Consider the following 23,521-nt stretch of genomic DNA (forward strand, 5'->3'; position numbering starts at 1 on the left):
ACATTAAGGGTGTTAATTTTATCCCCGAGTTTAAAGCTGCAGGAACTTCCCCCCTCGGAGGCGTTGTGGCTGCTCCAGTTCTCATCCGGGCTCGACTGCCGCAGAGAAGGACCCGCGTCTCTGTGAAGGTGGGTTAATGGAGACCGCGTGGACTGTATCTGAATGCAGCTTCCTCCGGTGTTTCTCTTATTGCAGCGATACTGCGTTAACTCTGTAAATCGGAGGAGTGAGACTTTAAATAAATAGCCACTGGGAAGAAAGAGAGGGATTGAGTGAAAGACCGGGACGGGGGAGTGAGGCAGGAAAACCTAAATCAGAGAGAACTGAGGGGTTTTGACTCATGCAATTCCCCTGAACTTCTCCATGCTTCAGGCAACGTTTCTATGATGTGCCTTCTACATGGCGTCTTTTTTTCTCAGAACAGCATAAAGGTCTTCCTTTGGGGAGATAGGTCTGATTTCTTAAAATTATTTTCTGGGTAACAGAAAAATTTGGGAGAACTGCGTTTAGCTGCAAACGAGGGAAGCCAGTGCAACAATCTGGGTAAACCAGCTTTTAGTTTACACTTTAAGATGAGTAATTTGAATTTATACTGGCAGGTGTCGAGCAGAGGCCAGACACCTAAAGCACTCGTCGCCACCCTAAGTTACTCTTCACCACTGGCATAGCTGTAATATCCTGCCTAGGGAATAAGCCTCAGGATTATTTACAAATGTCAGCTAAAGAAGAGCTACTTCTGCTACTATTAGTGTTGATTTTAAAAGAATATAGTAAGGCTGTAATATTTTGGTGAGCAAAGTTGGAACAGTTTACAATGGCATTTAAATTACCTGTAATTATACTTTAAGGTTCTGTCATGACAAGAAAATAATGTTTTATAAGTTTTTTGATGAATAAGCAATATAATAGGATTAGCTAAAGAGGAAGATAAGATTTTATTGAAAGAAAATATTTTAGGGCAGACATATAGTGCCATTGTAAAAAGATATGCCAATAGTGCAAAAAGTTCTCCAATTACCTTATTTAACATGCACTTTTTTTCAGACTGTGAATGAGATGAAGTGGATTTAAGAAATACAAATTATTTTGCATTGACAAGAATTTGGTGAAGATGTCCTTTATGAAAGTGCCTGTCGTCGATGTCCACATTGACAATTTTAAGGAGATTTGGCCATCTATACTGCTTGCAGTAAGGACAGCGAATTTCATAGCTCTTGATACTGTGAGTGCAGCATTTGTTATCCCTTAATTTTTTTAAAGTTATTTTAAAATTACGAACGTTTATATTTGATTGCTCTACTTGTAGGAACTGAGTGGACTTGGGACACGAAAAGCTTTGCTGGCACAGTGAGTAGTAACTTGAGTTGTAGTTAAAGGAGCTTATTCCTCTCTATTCAGTTGAGTAATGTTATTACAGTATTGTGATAACAGTCGTGACCTTTCAAATAATGCTGTCATTACCCCTCTTCTCAGAAATGCAGCCCTTGACCCTCCAGTCCTTGCAAACTATGGTCCCAACTCCAACCTTCCTTTCCACTCCAAAGGCCTTGAATGTGTTGTCACCTCCCAAATCCATTCCTGTCTTTCCTGAAACTCCAAGTTTGAATCCATCCAATCAGGTTTCTGCCACTGCCACACTACCGAAGTCACAAATGACGTCCTATGTTATTGTCACAAGAGTAAATTTTCCCTTCTCAACTTGTCTGCAGCCTTTGACACAGTTGACCATACAATCCTCCAATGCATCTTCGCTGTCATCCAGTTGGGTGGGGCTCCTCTCACGCGGTTCCTTTCTCTGGCTGTGATTAGATAGATAAGAATCACTTGCAGTGGCTTCTCTTCCTACTCCCACACCATTACCTCTGCATGCCTCAAGGATCAATCTTTGGCCCCCTCCTATTTGTCACCTACATGCTGCCCCTTGGCAACATCATCCAAAGGCACAGTGTTAGCTTTCACATGCTCGCTGACAACACCCATTGTAGTTCACCACCATCTCTCTCAACTCCCCCAATGATGCTAAATTATCAGACTGCTTATCCAACTTCCAGTGCTGGATGAGCAGAAATTTCCTCCAATTAAATATTGGTAAGACTGAAACCAATGTTTTTAGTCCCTACTCAAACTTAATTCCTTAACTTACTGACTCCATCCCTCTTCCTGGCAAAGGTCTGAGATTAAGCTGGGTTGTTTTCAATCATGGTGTCACATTTGATCCTGAGGTGAGCTTCCAATTTCTTCTTCATGCCATCTCTAAGACTACCAATTTCCACCTCTGTAACATTGCTCAGCACCTCTGTCTCAGCTCAACTGTTGCTTAAAACCTCATCCATGCCTTTGTTACCTCTGGATATAACTATTTCAGTGTGCTCCTAGCTTTTCTCCAGATTCTACCATCTGTAAACTTGAAGCCATCCAAACCTCAGCTGTCCATATTTAATTGGCAGTAACTCCCATTCCCCTATCACTCCTGTATTTGCTGACCTACATTGGTTCCCGGTCAAGCAACATCTTGATTTTAAAATTGTCATCCTTGTTTTCGTATTGTTCCATGGCCTTGTCCCTACCTATCTCTAATCTCCTCCAACCCCACAACCCTTTGAGATATCTGCCCTGCTCTAATTCTGGCCTCTTGAGCATTTACAGTCCTAATTGCTTCACCGTTGGTGGCCAGGCCTTCAGGTGTCTAGGCCCTGAGGTCTGGAATTCCCTCCTTGCACCTCCCTGCTTCTCTAACTCACTTTCCACCTTTTAAGACACTTCTTAAAGCCTCCCTCTTTGATCAAGTTTTTGGTCATCTAACTTAATATTTCCTTCGTGGCGTGTTATATTTTGTTTTATAATGTACCTGTGAAGGACTTTGGGACTTTTTTTTTACATTTAAAGGTGCTAATTAACTATAAGTTGTTGTTGTTGGCTTCTATCTGTATTTTAAAGAAATAAATATCATTGGCTCAAAAGGAGTTTAGATGATCCAGTCTTAGTTTTTTGCTCTGTGACTTTTTTATTCCGTTGCAGATAACTTGCAGATTTTTCCTTTCTCTCCCTCTCCTTGGGAGATACTGTCCTTTGCTTACTGCGAACCCATAATGGCACGGTGAAGATAAAGAGCTCAGCGAATCAGGAATCACAAGTATAGATCTTCATCCAACAACTCAGTGCTTGCCCATTAGGATATCTACAGCACTAGTAAATTTTCCTAAAATATATATTTATTCGTATTTTCCTAAAAACCTTGACATTGAAAGCAGGTACTCATGAGTTTTGAAAATCTTGAACAGTGAATTCTCATGGTAACTGTAGATATGAAATAAGAGCAAAAGTAGGCCATTCAGCCCCTCGAGCCTGCTCCGCCATTCAATACGATCATGGCTGATCTCATTTTGGTCTCAACTCCAATTTTCTGCCCTCTCCCTCAATAAGATCATGGCTGGTCTGTTTGTGTCTCAAGTTCTATACTCCCATCTACCCCCAACAACCTTTGATTCTCTTGCCTATCAAGAATCTATCTATCTATCTCTGCCTTAAAAATATTCAGTGACCCCGCTTCCACTGCCTTCTGAGACAGAGTTCCAAAGTCTCTCAACCCTCAGAGAAAAAGTTCTACTTACATCTGTTATATAAAGGTGACCCCTAATTTTAAAACAGTGCCCCCTAGTTCTGGAGAGGAAACATCCTTTCCACATCCAAGTTGTCAAGACCATTCAGGATCTTATATCCTTGAATCAAGTCACCCCTCAATCTTCTAAACTCCAATGGAAACAAGCCCAATCTGTCCAACATATCCTCATACAACAACCCGCTCATTCCAGGTATCAATCTAGTTAACCGCCTCCAATGCATTGACATCCTTCCTTAAATAAGGAGACCAAAACTGCACACGGTTTTCAAGGTGCGGTCTCACCGATGCCCTGTATAACCGAAGCATAACATCCTTATTTTTATGCTCAATTCCTCTGGTAATAAAGGATAGTGTTCCATTAGCCTTCTTGATTACGTGCTGTACCTGCATACTAACTTTTTGTGACTCATGCACAAGAACACCTAGGTGATTGTGATTCCCTCTATCCCTTTGCAACTCTGAATTCTGCAGTCATTCTCCATTTAAGTAATACACTTTTTTTGTTCTTCCTGCCAAAGTGAACAACTTCACATTTTCCCACAAACTCCATTTGCCAGATCTTTGCTCACTCACTCAAGCTATCTACATCCATCTGCAACCTCCTCATGTCCTCTTCACAACATACTTTCCCACCTATCTTTGTGTCGTCTGCAAATTTAGTTACCCATGCCTTCGTTCCCCTCATTTAAGTCATTGATGTAAATTGTAAAGTGTTGAGGCCCCAGCACAGACCCCCTGTGGGACCTCACTAGTTACATCCTGCCAATCGGACAAAGGCCCATTTATGCATGCTATGTTTTCTGCCAGCCAGCCAATCCTCCATCCGCGCTAATATGTTACCCCCTACACCATGAGCTTTTATTTTCCGCAATAACCTTTGATGTGGCAGCTTCCCAAATGCCTACTGGAAATCTAAATACATTAAGTCTACAAGCTCCCCTTTATCCACAACACATGTTAATCAAAGAGCTCTAATAAATTGGTTAAACATGATTTCCCTTTCACAAAACCATGTTGACCCTTCCTAATTATCATGTGTTTCTCCAAGTGCCCAGCTATAACCTCTTTCATGATCGACTCGAACATCTTCCCCACAACAGACATTGAGCTAACTGGCTTATGGTTTCCTTTTCCTCCCTCCTTTCTTGAATAGAGGGATTATATTTGCTACTTTTCTGTCTGATGGAACAGGTTGGGGGTGTGTCCTTCTCCCACTTTCAAGATGTACTTTTTTTCTTATTCATTCATGGGATCTGGCATCATTGGCTAGGCCAGCATTTATTGCCCATTCCTAATTGCCCTTGAGAAGGTGGAGATGTGCTGCCTTCTTGAGCTGCTGCAGTCCATGTGTTGTAGGAACACCCACAGTGCTGTTGGGAAGGGAGTTCCAGGATTTTGACTCAGCGACAGTGAAGGAAAGGTGATATAGTCCCAAATCAGGATGGACTATGGCTAGAGGGAAATTTGCAGGTGGTGGTGTTCCCATGCATCTGCTCCTTCTAGGTGGTAGAGGTCATGGGTCTGGATGGTGCTGTTCAAGGAGCCTTGGTGATTTGCTGTAGTGCATCTTGTAGATGGTACACATTGCTGCCACTGTTCATCAGTGGTGGAGGAAGTGAATGTTTACGGTGGTGGGTCGACTGCCAATCAAATGGGTTGCTTCGTCCTGGATGGTGTTGAGCTTCTTGAGTGTTGCTGGAACTGCACTCATCCAGGCAAGTCTAGAGTATTCCATCACATTTCTGATTTGTCCCTTGTAGATAGTGGACAGGCTTTGGGTAGTCAGGAGGTGAGTTACTGTCTGCAGAATTCTCAGCCTCTGACCTGCTCTTGTAGCCACAGTATTTATATGGCTGGTGCAGTTCAGTTTCTGGTCAATGGTAACTCCAGGATGTTGATAATGGGGGATTCAGTGATGGTAATGCCATTGAATTTCAAGGGGCAATGGTTAGATTCTCTCTTGTTGGAGATGGTCATTGCCTGCCACTTATCAGCCCAGCCTGAATGTTGTTGAGGTCTTGTTGCATGTGGACATGGACTGCTTCAGTATCTGAGGACTCTTGAATGGTGCTAAATATTGTGCAGTCGTCAACAAACATCCCCAGTTCTGACCTTATGTTGGAGGGAACATCACTGATGAGGCAGCTGCAGATGGTTAGGTCTAGGACACTACCCTGAGGAACTCCTGCAGCAATGTCCCAGGACTGAAATGATTGCACTACAACCAGCACAACCATCTATGTATGTGCTAGGTATGACTCCAACCAGTGGACAGTTTTCCCCTATTCCCTTCAGCTTTGCTAGGGCTCCTTGATGCCACACTTGGTCAAATGCTGTCTTGATGTCAAAGGCAGTCATTTTCCCCTCTTCTCTGGAGTTCAGCTGTTTTGTCTATGTTTGGACCAAGGCTGTAATAAGGGCAGGAGCTGAGTGACCCTGGCAAAACCCAAACTGGGTGTTAGTGAGCAGGTTATTGCTAAGCAAGTCCCGCTTGAAAGCACTGCCAACGACACTTACCATCACTTTACTGGTGATCAAGAGTAGACTGATGGGATGGTAATTGGCCAGGTTGGATTTGTCCTGTCTTATGTGGACAAGACATACCTGGGCAATTTTCCACATTGTCGGGCAGATGCCAGTGTTGTAGCTGTAGTGGAACGGCTTGGCTAGGGACATGGCTAGTTCTGAAGCACAAGTCTTCAGTACTATTGCCAGAATGTTGTCAGGGCCCATAGCCTTTGCAGTATCCAGTGCCTTCAGCTGTTTCTTGATATCATGTGGAGTAAATCAAATTGGCTGAAGACTGGCAACTGTGGTGCTGGGGACCTCAGGAGGAGGCAGAGATGGATTATCCACTTGGCATTTCTAGCTGAAGATGGCTGCAAATGCTTCAGCTTTGCCTTTTTCACTGATGTACTGAGCATCCCCATCATGAGGATAGGGATATTTCTGGAGCCTCTTCCTCCTGTTAATTGCTCAATTGTCCACCACCATTCACAACTGGATATGGCAGGACTGCAGAGCTCAGATCTGATCTGTTGGTTGTGCGATCACTTAGCTCTGTCTGTCGCATACTCCTGCTGTTGGCATGCAATTAGTCCTGTGTTGTAGCCTCACCAGGTTGAAACCTCATTTTTAGGTATGCCTGGTATTGCTTCTGGCATGCCCTCCTACACTCTTCATTGAACCATGGTTGGTTTCCCTGGCTTGATGGTAATGGAGAATATGCTGGGCCATGAGGTTAGAGATTGTGGTCAAATACAATTCTGCTGATGGCAAGCAGTGCCTCATGGATGCCCAGTTTTGAGTTGCTAGATCTGTTTGAAATCTATCTCATTTAGCTCACTGGTAGTGTCATACAACACAATTGAGGGTATCCTTAATGTGAAGATGGGACTTCATCTCTACAAGGACTGTGCAGTGGTCACTCCTACCAGTACTGTCATGGGCAGATGCATCTGTGACAGGTAAATTGGTGAGGACGCTGTCAGGTAGATTTTTCGCTCTTGTTAGTTCTCTCATCACCTGCCAAAGACCCAGTCTAACAGCTATGTCCTTTGGAACTGCTCAGTCGGTAATGGTGCTATCCAGCCACTCTTCATGATGCATATTGAAGTCCCCCGCCCAATGTATATTTTGTACCCTTCCTACAGTCAGTGCTTCCTCCAAGTGATGTTCAATATGGAGGAGTACTGATTCATCAGCTGAGAGAGAACAGTAGGTGGTAACCAGCAGGAGGTTTCGTTAGCCATGTTTGATCTGATGCCATGAAATTTTATGGGGCCCAGACTTGATGTTGAGGACCACCAGGGCAACTCCCTCCTGACTGCATATTCTGGTGGGTCTGTCCTGCCAGTGGGTTAGGCCATACCCAGGGATTGTGATGGTGTGTCAGGGACATTGTCTATAAAGCATGATTATGTCAGGCTGTTACTTGACTAGTCTGTGGTACAGCTCGCCCAATTTTGGCATGGAGGACTTTGCAGGGTTGGTAGGGCTGGGTCTGCCATTGTCGTTTCTGGTGCCTAGGTCAGTGTCAGGAGATCTGTCTGGTTTCATTTGGACTTCATAGCTGTTTGATGCAACTGAGTGGCTTGCTAGGGCATTTAAGAGTCAACCACCACATTTCTGTGGGTCTGGAGTCAATGTAGGCCAGACCAGGTAAGGATGGCAAATTTCCTTCCCTAAAGGACATTAGTGAACCAGATGGCTTCATGGTCACCATTACACTAGCTTTTAACTCCAGGTTTATTAATTGAATTTAAATTCCACCAGCTGCCAAGGTGGGATTTGAATCCATGTCCCCAGAGCACTAGACTGGGCCTCTGGATTACTAGTCCAGTGACATTACTACTATGCCGCTGCATCCCCTTGTTTAACTTTGGCCGTGTGGTTGTCTTGCTGCTGGTTCAGTGGTTTTCCAGATGGTGTTTCCGATCAGAATAGCTTCTGCTGTTGTTTTTAAAAAGGAACTGGTAACAAACATGGCTGCCTTAACCATGTGACCTGTGACAAGTCCAAAATCATCCTTCCAAAAAAAGATGGTTTGGGTTGATACACATCCTATGTTGTAGCCTTTCATTCTTACCAGAGTTTTTGTAATTGAAGACCCATTCCATTTAAATTACCCTATTGAATGCCTTTCAGAAAAAGATGTCTCTATGGCCCATGGTGAAGTAGAAAGACAAGTCAGCTGATATGTGATGGTCCTTTTTGTTCATAAAGGGGCTTAACAAAGGGGCTTGTGAATTTCACAGCCGGCTGTGATTGTCTGTATTTTAATTAGGTATTTGCTTGAGTTTCAGGTCTGTCTGGAACTGATGTTGCCAAAGTCCATGATATGGTGCCAGCCATCTTAAAAGCTGTTTTGTCCATTTTTTAAATACAGCTTTAAAATTTGTAATATCTTCATGCATGTACTGGGCATGACACACCGCACCTTTTGCTGGATCAAAATCCTGAACCTGCCTCCCGAACAACCCTGTGGGTGTACCTACAATAAATGGACTGCAATGATTTAAGAAAGTGGCTTGCAACCACTTTCTCCAGGGCAATTAGGGATGACAATAAATGCTGGCCTTGCCAACAACGCTCGCAAATTAAAATGAATGGGGAGGTCACAGTATTGGTTAACGAAACAATCAGCTTTGAAGATGAATGATATGCTAGAAGGATCATCAAATGAGGCCACGTGGGTTGAACTGAGAAACAAGGGACAATCTCACTACCAGGAGTACGCTATAGACCCCAGAAAGTCATAGGAAGATATAGCAAATACATAGATAAATTGCTGAACTCCAGAAACTATATGACGGTAGGGGATTTCAACTACCCTAATATTAACTGGGATAAAATCAGTGTAAAAGCTAGTGTATAGCAGGTACAGAATTTTCAATGCATTCAGGAGAACTTTTTCAGCCAGTACATAGCAGGTCCAACCAGAGTAAGGGCAGTCCTGGACTTATTACCCCCTGGACAGGGGTAGGCAAGAATGTTGAAGTTAATTTCAGATCAGCCATAATCTTATTGAATGGCAGAGTAGGTTTGAGAGGGTGAGTGGCCTACTCCTGCTAATTTCTATATTTGTATTTTTAGGAAATGAACCTCGACAGGTGAAAGGGGCTCTTTGGGGGAGGGCATTTTGGTGATAGTGATCATTATCCCATTATCCAGATGGATTTAGTGTGATTAAAACGGATAAAGTTCCAGAGTAAAACTTCTAAATTACAGAAGGAACGATTTTGCTAAGATGAGTTGCAAAAGTGGACTGGAAATACCTACTTGAAGATAAACCAATGACTGAGCAATGGGAGGCATTTGAGAAAATAGAGAGGATTCAGAGCAAAGAAAAGGGTGGGATTCTCAAATCTAAAACCCCACCCCTCCCAAATGCCAAAGATGACATGGTAGAATAAGGTAAAAAGGGACGCTTATGTCAGATACTGAGATCTGCATACTGTAGGAAGCCTACAGGATTATAGAAAGTGCAAGGATGAAATTTTTAAAAATTAGGAAGACAGAGGATATAAAAAATCTTGGAACTAAAATCAAGGAAAGCCCAAAGATGCTTCAGAAATACATTAACAAGAGGATAATTAAAGAAAGAGTAGAGCCTGTTAGAGATCAAAAAGGTAACCTGTGTGTGGGGAGGACTTGGGTATGGTTCTTAATGAATACTTTGTGTTGTTTTCATGAGGGGCTGGTGCAGACATTGTAATTACAGTGAGGAGTGTGAAATATTGGATGGGGTAAGCACAGGTGACAAAGGACATATTAACGTCTGTAGCATCTTGAAAATTGGATAAAGCACTAAGCCTAGATGTAATAGGAACATAGGAGCAAGAGTAGGCTATTTGGCCTCCCGAGCATGCTCCACCATTCAATTAGATTATGGCTGATCTACTTTAATGCCATTTTCTCACATTATCCCCAAAGCCCTTGATATCTTCAATATCAAGAAACTTATCAATCTCCTACCTAGAACATACTCAATGACTGAATCTCCAGAGCTTGCTGAGAATTCCAAAGATCTGCCACCCTCTGACCAAAGAAATTCCTGCTCATTTCAGTTCAAATTGGCCTAACTCTTATTCTGAGACTATGCCCTCTAGTTCTAGACCCCCGCCAGCCAGGGGAAACATCTTTCCTGTTTCTACCCTGTCAACCCCTGTAAGAATTTTATACACTTCAATGAGATCACCTCTCAAAAACGCTGGAGAAAGCAGGCCCAGTCTCCTCAATCTGTTTGCCAAGATTGGAGAATTTTAGCTATAAGGAAAGATTAGATAGGCTGGGTTTGTTTTCTTTGAAACAGAGGAGGCTGAGTAGAGATTTAAGAGTTTACAAATTTGAGGGGCCTGGATGGAGTGGACAGGAAGGAGCTATTTCCCTTAGCAGAGAGGTCAATAACAAGGGGCATAGATTGCAAGTGATGGAGGATTAGAGGGAGTTAAGAAGTCTTTTCACCGAGACGGTGGTTGTGGTATTGTATTTGCAGTCCAAAAGAGTAATAGAGGCACAAACTCTCTCGCATTAAAAGAAAAATTCTTGCAGTACCATAGCCTACAGGGTTATGGATCAAGAGCTGGAAAGTGGAATTAGGCTGGATAGCTCTTTTTCAGTTAGTACAGAGATGATGTGCTGCGAGTCCTTCCAAGCCATAAATTTCACTAGAATCAGCTTACTTTCAATTATTGATGCCAATGTGAAATTTCTTGCTTTTCACAGTTTCTGCTTTGTCTTAGACACTTGAGGCAAATATGCACGAGTGTTAGTTGTATACAACTGGGGGGACACTCATTGGAAGGTTGTAGAGTTAGGAGCTATACATTTGTAATGTTTCACTTTGTGAATAGATCTAAAACAGAATGAAGATTTGACTTCTGACAGCTAGCTGGTGAGGAACCCAGAAGTTTAACAGTGAGGACAAAGACAACTGTTCTGAGAGCTAACTGCTAACATTGTCAGTAATAGTAAGCAGACACGCATTCTTAAAGTGAACTTCTTTGGCTGATTTCTCTACTGAGCAAAATGACAAGTTAAGGAGAGAATTAGCTTTTCCTTCCTCTTCCTCCTGCTGTCATAGATGACATATCTGTTTCTAATGGCTGAATAATTCTTGCTTTCTTGGATGTCTGACAGGTCAATTGAAGACCGATACAAAGCAATTTGCCAAGCTGCCAGAACTCGTTCTGTTCTATCTCTTGGGATAGCAAGTTTCAAAGAGTTATTAGACAAAGTAAGAGCTTTTAAAAATAAATTCCATTTAATCCCTTGTGCTCTTCAGAAAATTGCTCTGAAACATTATTTTCTAATGATTTGCCTGCATTTAACTTATGCTGACAAATTGGTTGGTCTGAGCTTTTCAGTTCCTCAGGGCTATCACTTAATCCCTTTAGATGAAGTCACCAGAGGCACACTTGACCATATGATGTAATCCATCTAGGCAACTACTTTATCCATTTCATCCTCCTGTACTATTCCTTGACATTTTTTTTTGAAGGAATGAAACTGATCTGGCTGCTGGATGGAGCCTGGCTGTTTAGCTGGCTGCTAGATTGACTAATAAGTGACAGTTTCGTGTGTATATTTTTATATTTGTTTTTCCCTTCGGCAATGTTCAACTGCTTCTCTGTAGTACCTCAACAGCATGACTAAGATTGGGAGCTTTCCATGTGGGATGAGCTAGTTTGGCTCCACTCATTGCAAACCTATAAAAGCTGTAAATGAATACTTTAGAATTATACTGGTCAATCTCCAAGATTGCACCGGGATAACAGCAAAATACTGCAGATGCTGAAAATCTGAAACAAAAACAGAAAACACTGGAAAAGCTCAGCAGGTCTAGCAGCACCTATGGAGAGAGAAACAGAGTTAACATTTGGAATCTGTATGACCTTTCTTCATTGCACTGGGAGTTAAGCAAGCAAAGTATTGTGATCAAGTACAGTTAGGGGGCATGGGATAATTGGATTGGAAGGTGAAAACAAAGGGAGAGGGGCAGTGGGAAACTGCCTTAGCAAGGAGGACTGTCCTGGATTACTGTGTGAGCAAGGAGGGGGCAGTATTGAATTGTGCTTAATTTTGACTTGCTCTTGACTTTATTCATTCTCAGTAGCAAGGGGGATTGTGGTGCACTAAACCTTCTCTTCCCCAGGCCCTCGTTTTTTGAGGGGTGTAATTATATGGAGCTTTGCTGTATCCCCCAACAGGGTTAAATAAATAATAATTCTTGGTCGGGGTGATGGTGTTTCTGAGCATGATCTACCTTCCCATTTAGGGAATGTAAAGGAGGACAGGAGAAGGGGGTTCCTTCATGCTGTTGAGCCTGTGCTGCACAGAAAATGTAGCTGTCTGAGTAAGGGGGAAAATTGCAAGACAGCTGCAGAAAGGGGAAAAATTCACTACATTTTAATAATGTTTTTTGCTCCCCTATACAAATGTGGCTGTTGGGGTTTAAGAAGGTTAGGGTTGCTCAGCACACACAATTGAATTGCCAGAATTTGCAGCAGTCAATGTTAACTCTCAGTATGTGCAACTGCTGCTCTTTAAGCAGCTATTATTGTGATGTACAACATCGAAACCCATATCATTGTGTTACCTGCATGTGTAACATGTATGTTGGATTAATGTCAACACCTTTTTGCATTATCCTATTAAGATCATATGAACTAGGTCTTTTTAATGAATTTTGAAATGAATTATTTTGACCCGATGATTTAAATAGATATGGATACTTATAATGTGTGTTTCTAATTGGTTAATCACAAAATGTAACTATTTCAGCCAGGTGGTACCTATTTGAGTCAGGTGTACAACATCACCCTCCTGTGCATGGATGAATACATAATTGAGCCACAGTCTGTTCAGTTCTTGGTCCAGCATGGCTTTGATTTCAATAAACAGTATTCTAAAGGAATTCCATACCACAAAGGGAACGACAAGGTAACAATAGACTTGATTCCTTAATGCTTTACAGGTAAAAGAAAATACATCTAACCCTTCGCTATATTTGTTTATGTTAGATTTCTTGCTTCATGCTCTTTCAATTACTACTGTGTACTTACCAGGGGTGAGAAGGATGTTGACTTCATTGACCTGTGTGCAATTTATTTTATTGATGCATAAGGTATGATTGGTTGCATAGTACAGCACAAGACAATTTTATCGTCACGTATCAGGATGCAGTATGCATAGCAAAGAACATTTCTTATTTAAGGCACACATCTTCAGCATCAAAAACTGCCAGAGCAGCTATACCATGGTTACATTCAAAGTAATGCTTTCTCTACTGTGCTCCAGCAATACACCTCAGCCCCAACATCAAAAGAACGTTATCAACTACAAAAATGTAATCTTTTGCATTTCCTTAAGTTGCCAATCTAGTGGCATGTTCAGGACAGTTCATGCTTGTGAATCTTGGTTCAGGAGCTGGATGGATACTACCCAAACTTAATTCACACACAACCTATGTAGCAGCTAGCAACAGAGAAGGTTTTTCATGCCAGCAGTCGAGGCCTTAATTAATCTATGGTATCCAATTGCCTCTACTTTTATCACTTTTTTAAAGTATTCATTTAAGGGTCATGGGCATCACTTGCCCACCCCTAATTGTCCTTGAGAAGGTGATGGTGAGCAGCTGCCATGAACCTCTACAGTCCATGTGGTGTAGATACACCCACAGTGTTGTTAGGAAGGGAGTTCCAGGATTTTAACCCAGTGACAGTGAAGGAACAACGATATGTTTCCAAGTGAGGATGGTGAGTGGCTTGGAGGGGAACTTACATTTGGCAGTGTACTCATGTGTCTGCTGCCCTTGTCCTTCTAGATGACTGTGGGTTTGGAAGATGCTGTCTAAGGAGCCTTGGTGAGTTCCTGCAATGCTCCGTGTAGATGGTACACACTGTTGCCCTGTTCGTCAGTAGTCGAAGGAGTGAATGTTTGTGGATGGGATGCCAGTCAAGCTTTGTCTTGGATGGTGTCAAGCTTCTTGAATGGTGTTGGAACTGCACTCATCCATAAGATGTAGAAGCAGAAGTAGGAGAGTATTCCATCACACTCCTGACTTGTGCCTTGTAGATGGCGGACAGGCTTTGGGAAGTCAGCAGGTGAGTTACTTGCTGCAGAATCCCTAGCCACTACCTAGTAGCCACAATATTTAAATGACTAGTTCAGTTTCTGGTTAATGGGTAACCCCACAACCCCCCCTTCCCCAGGATGTTGATAGTGGGGGATTTAGTGATGGTGATGCCATTGAATGTTAAGGGGCGATGCTTAGATGCTCTCTTGTTGGCTTTGATCATTGCTTGGTACTTGTGTGACGCGAATGTTACTTGTCAGCCCAAGCCTGGATATTGTCCAGGTTTTGCTGCATTTGGACATAGACTGCTTCAGTATCAGAGGAGTTGTGAATGGTGCTGAACATTGTGCAATCATCAGTGAACATTCCCCACTTCTGACCTTGTATGATGGAAGGAAGGCCATTGATGAAGCAGCTGAAGGTGGTTGGGCCTAAGACACTACCCTGAGGTACTCCTGCAGCGATGTCCTGGAAGTGAGGTGATTGACCTCCAGCAACCACAACCATCTTCCTTTGTGCTAGGTATGACTCCATCCAGTGGAGAGTTTTCCCCCCAATTCCCATTGACTTCAATTTTGCTAAGGTTTGTTGATGCCACACTTGGTCAAATGCTGCCTTGATGTCAAGGGCAGTCACTGTCACCTCACCTCTGGAGTTCAGCTGTTTTATTCATGCTTGAACCAAGGCTGTAATGAGGTCAGGAGCTGAGTGACCCTGGCCAAGGCTCCTTCAGTAAGGTCACTGAGGGACGATTTGTCTGAGTGAGACAGAGACCGAGTGAATATAATTGGGAATTTCGTTCAAAGTGGGAATTTGGTGCATGGGGGGGAAAGAGGTGCTTTGGGTAAGGTTTACTGCAAGAAGTAAAGTATGCGGAGTCGGGAGGTCGGTGAAGGAGTGAGAAGAGATGCTTTTTTTCTTTTTTTTAGCCTCCAGTATTTGATTTTTACTTTTCAGCAGAAGGAGCAGGTAAATCAGTAACTTATTATACACTAAGTTTTTATCAGTATTTTAAAGTTTACTGGCAGTGCCAAAACCTATTGGGAGGTGTAGGCTTTATTAATTAGCAATTAATTAACATTGGAGATGGCAGGGCAGGTGATGTGCTGTGATTGCATGATGTGGGAGCTTCTGGATACCAGTGTGATCCAGGGTGCAAACATCTGCAGTAAGCATTCGTGGCTGCAGGAACATCGGCTCAGAGTTATTGAGCTGAGGGCTGAGCTGCAGATAGTGCGGCACATCAGGGAGGGGGAAAGTTGCGTGGACATTTTATTCCAGGATGTGGTCACACCCCTTGGGATAGGGTCTTCTGATTTGGTCAGGGACAGGAGGGTGTCACTGCAAGTGAGACAGGTAAGGAGTGCAGGAGGCTTGACTTTTACAATTGTTCAAATGGTTCAAGGTTTTCTCAGCTTGATTGCATGAGAGTGGGGGCTGCAGGGTGGATGAGCTAACTGGCCATTGCACTGTGGTACAGGAAGTCATTCAAGCGGGGAGTAACAAAGAATGTAATGATAGTAGGGGACAGTATGGTCAGAAGGATTGACATCATTTTCTGTAGCAAAGAGCGTGAGTCCAGACAGCTGTGTTGCCTGCCCAGTGCCAGGGTTTGGGACACCTGTTCGGGGCTGGAGAGGAACTTGCAGTAGGAGAGGGGAGGACCCAGTCTTTGTGGTCCATGTAGTTACCATTGACACAGGCAGGACAAAGAAGGAGGTTCTGCATAGTCAGCGTGAGAAGCCTGTCATCAAATTAAGAAGCAGAACCTCGAAGGTCATAATCTCTGGATTATTATCTAAGCCTTGTACAAATTGGCATAGGACAAATCAGATTGGGGAGATGAATGCGTGGCTCAAAGCCTGGTGTTGGAGAAGTGGGTTCTTGTTCTGGGGTACTGGTTAAATGGGATCAGTACCAGTTGGACGATCTACACCCGAACCATGCTGGGGCCAGTGTTTTTGCTGGCCACATAATTGGGGAAGTAGAGAGGGTTTTAAACTAAGTATTGAGGGGGTGGTGGTGGTGGTGGTGGTGGTGGTGGTGGGGGGGTGGGGGGGGGGGGGGGTGGGGGTGTGCGCAAGGGCAAGGGATCAAACTTGGGAAGATGTGGTAAATCAAAGAGTAGAGACAAGGCAAAAGAGATAGATATTATTACGGGAAATGAAAAACGGACCGTGATAGGAAGGGGTAGAGAGTACAAACCTAACAGCATATCAACAGATGAGACTAGAGGTTATAAAAAGAATAAAACTAAAGTTCTGTATCTGAATTCACAAAGCATTCAGAACAAAATAGATGAACTGAGAGCACACATAAATAAGTACAATTTGATAGCCATTACAGAGATATGGCTGCAGGAGGACATGGATTAGGACCTGAATATTGAAGGGTATGTGACATTTAGGAAGGACAGGAAACGAGGAAAATGTGGAGGGGTGGCTCTGTTAGTTAATGATGGTATTAGCGCAATAGAGAGGGATGATCCAAGTTCAGGAAACTATGATTTGGAATGGTTTGGGTAGAGATGAGAAATGGTAAAGGCAAGAAGTCACTTGTGGGAGTTATGTACAGTCCCCTAATAGTAATCACATGGTAGGGTAGAACAGAAAGAAAGAAATAAAGGGAGCTTGTCAGAAAGGAACAGCGATAATCTTCGGAGATTTTAATCTACATGTAGCCTGGAAAAGTCAGATGGGCAAAGATAGCCTACATGAGTTCATAGAATGTTTTTGGGATACTTTCTTAAAACAGCATGTTCTGGAGCCAATCAAAAGGCAGACTATATTAAACCTGATATTGTGCAACGAGATGGGATAAATTAATGAGGTAGCAGCGACCATAATGATTGAATTTTACGCTCAGTTTGAGGGAGAGAGGAGTGGCTTCGAGACCATGTTTTTAAACTTAAATAAGGGCAATTATGAGGGCATGAAAACAGAGCTGGCTAAAGTGAATTGGCAAATGAGGTTAAGGGATAGGCCAAAAGAGATGAGTGGCAAACATTTAAGGAGATGGTTCAGAATATACACACACAAATAAGAAAAAGTCCAAGGGAAGGACACAGCATCTGTGGTTAACTAGAAAGGTTAAGGATAATATCAAACTTAAAAATATATATATAATTGTGCAAAGATAGGTGAAAGGTCAGAAGATTGGACAGAATATAAGGAATAGCAAATGACTAAAAGATTAATAAGGAGAGAAAATTAGGGTATGAGAGAAAGCTAGCCAGAAATATAAAAACAGTAAGAATTTCTGTGAATATTTTAAAAAGAAACGAATTAACAAAGTGAGTCTTGGTCCTATAGAAAGTGTGTGTGGAGAATTGATGATGGAAAACAAGGAGATGGCAGATGAATTGAACAGTGTTTTGCATCAGTCTTCACTGTAGAGGATACAAGTAACATTCCAGAAGCAGCTATAAGTCAGGAAATGGAAGGCAGGGAAAGTCCCATTAAGTTGGAAGATAGCAAATGTAACTCCACTATGCAAAAAGGGAGACAGAAAGCAGGAAACTACCGGCCAGTTAGCTTAACATCTTTGTAGGGAAAATGTTAGAAGCTATTATTAAAGAAGTTATAGCAGGGTACTTGGATAATCAGGTAGCGTCAACATGGTTTTTTGAAAGGAAAATAATGTTTAACCAACTCATTGGAGTTCTTTGAGGAGGTAATACATGCTGTGAATAAAAGGGAACCAATGAAAGTACTGTACTTAGATTTCCAGGAGGCATTTGATAAAGTGCCACATCAAAGGCTATTGCGTAAAATAAAAGCTCATGGTACAGGGGATAACATATTGGCATGGATATAGGATTGGCTGGCTAACAGGAAGCAGAGAGTAGGTATAAATGGGTCTTTTCCAGGTTGGCAAGATGTAACAAGTGGTGTGCCACAGGGATCAGTGCTGGGACCTCAACTGTTCACAATTTATATAAATGACTTGAATAAAGGGACGGATGGGATGGTTGCCAAATTTGCTGATGACACAAAGATAAGAAAGTAAGTTGTGAAGAGGGCGTAAGGAAGCTACAAAGTGACATAGGTTACTTGAGTGAGCAAAGATCTGACAAATGGAGTATAATGTGGAAAAATGTGAAATTGTCCATTTTGGCAGGAAGAATAAAAGAGAATCATATTAGCTAAATGGTGAGGGATTATAGAGCTCTGAGATGCAGAGGGATCTGGGTGTCTTAGTGCATGAATCACAAAAGGCTAGAATGCAGGTTCAGCAAGTAATTAGGAAAGCTAATAGAATGTTATCATTTATTGCAAGGAGAATTGAATACAGAAGTAGGGAGGTTATGCTTCAGTTTTACAGAAAACTAGTGAGAACACATCTGGAGTACTGTGTTCAGCATTGGTCACCTTATTTAAGGAAGGATGTAAATGCGTTGGAAGCAGTTCAGAGAAGGTTTACCAGACTAATACCTCGAATTGGCGGGTTGTCTTATGAGGAATGATTGGACAGGCTATGCTTGTATCTGCTGGAGTTTAGAAGAGTAAGAGGCGACTTGATTGAAACAGAAAAGATCCTGAGGGGTCTTGACAGGTGGATGTGGAGAGGATGTTTCCTCTTGTGGGAGAATCTAGAACGAGGGGGTGACTCTTTAAAAATAAGGGGTTGCCGTTTAAAACTGAGATGAGGCAAAAAATTTTCCGAGGGTCATGAGTCTTTGGGGACTCTTCCTGAAAAGGCAGTGGAAGCAGATTCTTTGAATATTGTTAAGACAGAGGCGGATAGATTCTTGGGGATGATAGATTATTGGGGGTAGGCGGGATGCGGATTTGAGATTGCTGTCAGGTCAGCCATGCCCTTATTGAATGGCAGAGCAGGCTTGAGAGGCTGAATGGCCTACTCCTCCTTGCCGCTTGATGGCACTGTTGATGACCCCCTTCCATCACTTTAATGATCGAGAGTAGACAGGTGGGGTGGTAATTGGCTGGGTTGGTTGGATTTGTCCTGCTTTTTGTGTACAGGACAGACCTGCACAATTTTCCACATTGCCACGTAGATCCCAGTGTTGTAGCTGTACTGGAACAAGTTGGCTAGGGGTACTGCAAGTTCTGGAACACAAGTCTCAGTACTATTGCCAGAATGTCATCATGGCCCCATAGCCTTTACAATATCCAGTGTCTTCAGCCATTTCTTGATATCATGTGAATCAAATTGGTAGAAGCCTGGCATCTGTAATGCTGGGGACCTCTGGCGGAGGCCAAGATAGATAATCTACTTAGCACTTTTGGCTGAAGGTTTTTTGCAAATCCTTCAGCCTTACCTTCTGCACTGATGTGCTGGGCTCCCCCATCTTTGAGGATGGGGAAATGTGTGGAGCCGCCTCTTCCAGTGGGTTGTTTTATTGTCGTCCTCCATTCACGACTGGGTTTGGCAGGACTGCAAAGCTTAGATCTGATCCATTAGTTGTGAAATCACTTAGCTCTGTTTATCACTTGCTACTTATGCTGTTTGGCATGCAAGTAGTCTTTTGTTGTAGCTTCACCAGGTTGATATCTTGTTTTTATGTGTGCCAGGTGCTGTTCCTGGCATGCCTGAACCAGGGTGATCCCCTGGCTTGATGGTAATGGTAGAGTGGGTGATATGCCAGGCCATGAGATCACAGATTGTGGTTGAGTACAATTCTGTTTGGTGCCTCATGGACGACTTGCCTCGAGTTGCTAGATCTGTTTGAAATCTATCCCATTTAGCACAGTGATAACGCCACACAACATCTATGGAGGGTATCCTCAATGTGAATACAGGACTTCGTCTCCACAAGGACTGTGCAGTAGTCACTCCTACTGATACCGGCATGGACAGATGTATCTGCAGCAGGCAGGTTGGTGATGAGGTCAAGTATGTTTTTTCCCTCTTATTGGTTCCCTCACCCCTTGCTGTAGACTCAGTCTTTTAGGACTTGGGTTGCTCAGTCTGTTGTGGTGCTACCAAGCCACTCTTGGTGATCGACATTGAAGTGCTCCCTTGCCACCCTCAGTGCTCCCTCCAAGTGGTGTCCAACAAGGAGTACTGATTCATCAGCTGGGGGTGGTGGCAGAGTAATGGTGGTTTATATGGTAATCAGCAGGAGGTTTCCTTGCCCATGTTTGACCTGATTCCATGAGACTTCATGGGGTCTGAATTGATGTTGAGGACTCTAGGGCAACTCCCTCCTAACTATAATACTGGTGCCACCTCTGTTGCGACTGTCCTGCCAGTAGGAAAGGATATGCCTAGGGATGGTGGTGTGTGGGACATTATCCGCAAGGTATGATTCTGAGAGAATGACTGTCAGGCTGTTGCTTGACTAGTCTGAGACAGCTCTCCCGATTTTGGCACAAGCTCCCAAATGTTCGCAAGGAGGACAGCGCTGAGTTTGCCGTTCTCATTTCCAGTGCCTAGGTCGATGCCGGGTGGTCTGTCTGGTTTTGTTTCTTGTTGACTTTGCTAGGCCGTTTGAGGGTATTTAAGAGTCAACCACATTGATGTATTTTTCCACAGCCTAATGAATGTCGTGGTCAGAATATGAGAGCTCTATTCCTCGAAATGATTCAGTCAAAGAAGCCTTTAATTCTTCACAATGGGCTGATTGACCTGGCATTCTTGTACCAGTGTTTTTATGCGAACCTACCAGACCAGCTCACGACCTTCACAGCTGACCTGTTTGAGATGTTTCCAGCTGGGGTTTATGATACTAAATACGCTTCAGAAGTTGAAACTCGCTTTGTGTCTTCCTACTTGGAATATGCCTACAAAAAATGGTAAGTGATTTAAAATAGTAATTTTCCTTCTGAGTTAAGTGACCAGGGAAACAATTTTTTTGAACAATGGAAAATAGGTTAATCATTTAAATCCCAGAAATCAATACTTAATATATTGCCAATTGAAGCAGCTTTCACGCTTTCAACAAATTATTTTGCTTGTCTTGAAACTATAATAAAGTGATATTAGTTAATGAATAAATGTTCATTGAGATAATTCCTTCTTGGGTGGGATGTCATAGATCTTTCGTGTCCATCATTGAGAATATACAAAGCCTTGGTTTAACATTGTAATCGAAAGGTAGCAATCCTCATTACACTGAAATGCCTGCACAATCTCTGGAATGGGGCTTGAGCCCTCAGCCTTCCGTCTGAGGTGAAAGTACCATTGCTGAGCCCAGGCTAACACAATAAGGGCACTCTTTCGCAAGAGTGGCAGGAACCTTTGTTGGCACTTGATTGATGCAGACGTGTGAAGTGTTTCGCTCCTGATCAGACGTGCCCAACCATGAGCAAAATATTAAGAGTACTTAATTGTGACTAGAGAGATGCATTTTGTAACAAAAGATTGTTATTCCAAACTCTACGCCATACGCTCTTTAAAACAAAAGTTAGAGTATATTTTTGTTGGTTGCTTTTTTTTGTGCAAAAAGCTTACTTTCTGGATAAATACTTGAAAATAAATTTAGAAAGGCAAGCAGTATCGCTTTGTTGTCATTAGAGGGAGTTTGTTGTTTACAGAGCTCTTGTAAGACCTCCGGTAGTTTGAAACATAATACTAGGCTTATGTCTGAAGTCCTGGAAAAGCATGACTGCGATTTACTTTTTTTTAATCCTGACTCTAGTAATGGTACATGGTTTCAATTTGCAGCAGAAGGGAAAATACCAGATTAATTGACACTAGCAACAATCATCTCTCCGTTGAGTTCTGTAACTATCAACAGGCATTCACAGGTTATATTGACTATCGGTACTGCAACCTCCCAGAAGCTGATGAAAAGGTTACAGAAGAGAGTAAAATGGGGATATGTGAACGGTTTTCTGTAAGTACCACTGACATCAAATTTTAACCTTTTTGGGGGGGAGGGGAGAGGAATTTTGTGAAATGATGGGGTGTTTGTACTCTTCCCATAAAATCATCTTTAGGTAGACATGATTTGACACCAGAGACCAGCTAGATGATTTGTTTCAAGCCTCTAATGTCACCTAACCAATCTAGCCTGGGATAGTCTGACAATTTTTTTCCATTATTCTTGAGTGGCATGAGGTCAGGAGCTCACTATGTGGGATTATGGGTACAAACTAACACAGAATGACCCTTATGTGCCCACTTTAATGCATAGTAATAATGGGAAGTGTGTTTCATGATGATGCACTTGTTAAATGTCTTTGCATGTCTCTTAAAAGGCTTATGGCTGGTGTCCAAATGGAATGAAATGCTCCCTGTCACACAACACTGACCTAATTATTGATGAAGATGAACGCATCAATGATAAAAGAAAGAAGAAAAAGGCAAGGAGAAAAAGGAGACAGCACTCAGTGGAATTGAGCGACAACCCTACTGAATGCATAGTTGCAGAAAACATGGTTCCTACTGATGTCCCGCCATCTAAGTTATTGTGTGACAACGCAAGTGTGGAACCAGAAAGAATGGACACTGGAGAAATAGTACAGGAAAAGCCTTTGGGTGATACACAACTCCCAGGGATCACCCTAGATGAGGAAAGTGAAGACCATCTCTGTGGTGGAGTGGAAACGCATGGGGAATTTTTAAGCAACAATAAAAAGGAAAACAACCCTGAGGATCAAAAGTGTACAGGAACTAAATTAATGGAAAAGAACAAAATGGAAAAATATGAAGGGGGCACCCACCGTGCAGGGTTTGATGCTTTCATGACTGGATTTATAATGGCTTACATTTTGATGTGGAAAAATGATAGCACAAAGATGGATCCTTGGCTCCCTGACTGCCACAATAAACTTTATCTGAGTGGGAAGGCCATTCCCTTACAGATTTGTAAAAGTTCATTCTCAAAATCCTCAAAAGCTCACCAGGCCAAGATTGAATTGCTCTGGGGAAAGCACTGAGGTCTGAACCATAAAGAAATCTAATGCAACCATTTTTTTTTAAATAAACATTTGAATTCCAGGAAAACAGCCTACAAGTATTCTTGTAAACCTGTTCAAAGAATGTAATAAATCTACAGAAAACTTCTAGGTAGTAAGAGGGATACTATTAACAATCTTTTATTATGTGTTTTCCTGGCTTACTTTGTGCTGTTGGAAAGTGACACTACTTGTTTTCCAATGTCAAATTGGATGCTGAAAGTGTGCTGTAAATACACCTCTCCATGAGGTGGCCAGCCTCATTGAAAACCTTTTATTGCCATTTGTTGAATTCAGTATGAGCAGGATCAAAGACATTCTTGTTCTCTGTACTGCATGATTTCCATTACTTGCAGCTTATGAAGTTATTTTGTTAAATGTTGATCAACTTATAACCTAGTCCTGGAACATGGAACACTTTGGGCTGGACTTGGGTGAAGTCTGCTGATCCCACCG

The 23,521-nt window shown here is 42.5% G+C and overlaps 1 protein-coding gene across 5 annotated transcripts; it reads left to right on the plus strand.

Annotated features, from left to right (window-relative positions):
* Positions 1 to 85: 85 nt before the first annotated feature.
* Positions 86 to 23,173, plus strand: toe1 (target of EGR1, exonuclease). Of its 5 annotated transcripts, none has more exons than XM_041208092.1 (8): positions 86 to 128; positions 1,045 to 1,222; positions 1,307 to 1,347; positions 11,264 to 11,360; positions 12,908 to 13,066; positions 20,700 to 20,959; positions 21,831 to 22,002; positions 22,367 to 23,173. In XM_041208092.1, exons 2-8 carry the CDS (start codon positions 1,112 to 1,114, stop codon positions 23,045 to 23,047), a joined length of 1,521 nt encoding a protein of 506 aa, XP_041064026.1. In that variant the 5' UTR covers positions 86 to 128; positions 1,045 to 1,111; the 3' UTR covers positions 23,048 to 23,173. The 5 variants fall into 5 exon arrangements, with proteins under 5 accessions (XP_041064026.1, XP_041064024.1, XP_041064027.1 ...); XM_041208090.1 differs by lacking the exon at positions 86 to 128 and adding an exon at positions 135 to 543; XM_041208093.1 differs by lacking the exon at positions 86 to 128 and adding an exon at positions 135 to 451.
* The last annotated feature ends 348 nt before the right edge of the window (positions 23,174 to 23,521 follow it).

The sequence above is a fragment of the Carcharodon carcharias genome, chromosome 16 (assembly GCF_017639515.1).
Source record: "Carcharodon carcharias isolate sCarCar2 chromosome 16, sCarCar2.pri, whole genome shotgun sequence".
In the NCBI taxonomy this organism is placed as follows: domain Eukaryota; kingdom Metazoa; phylum Chordata; class Chondrichthyes; order Lamniformes; family Lamnidae; genus Carcharodon; species Carcharodon carcharias.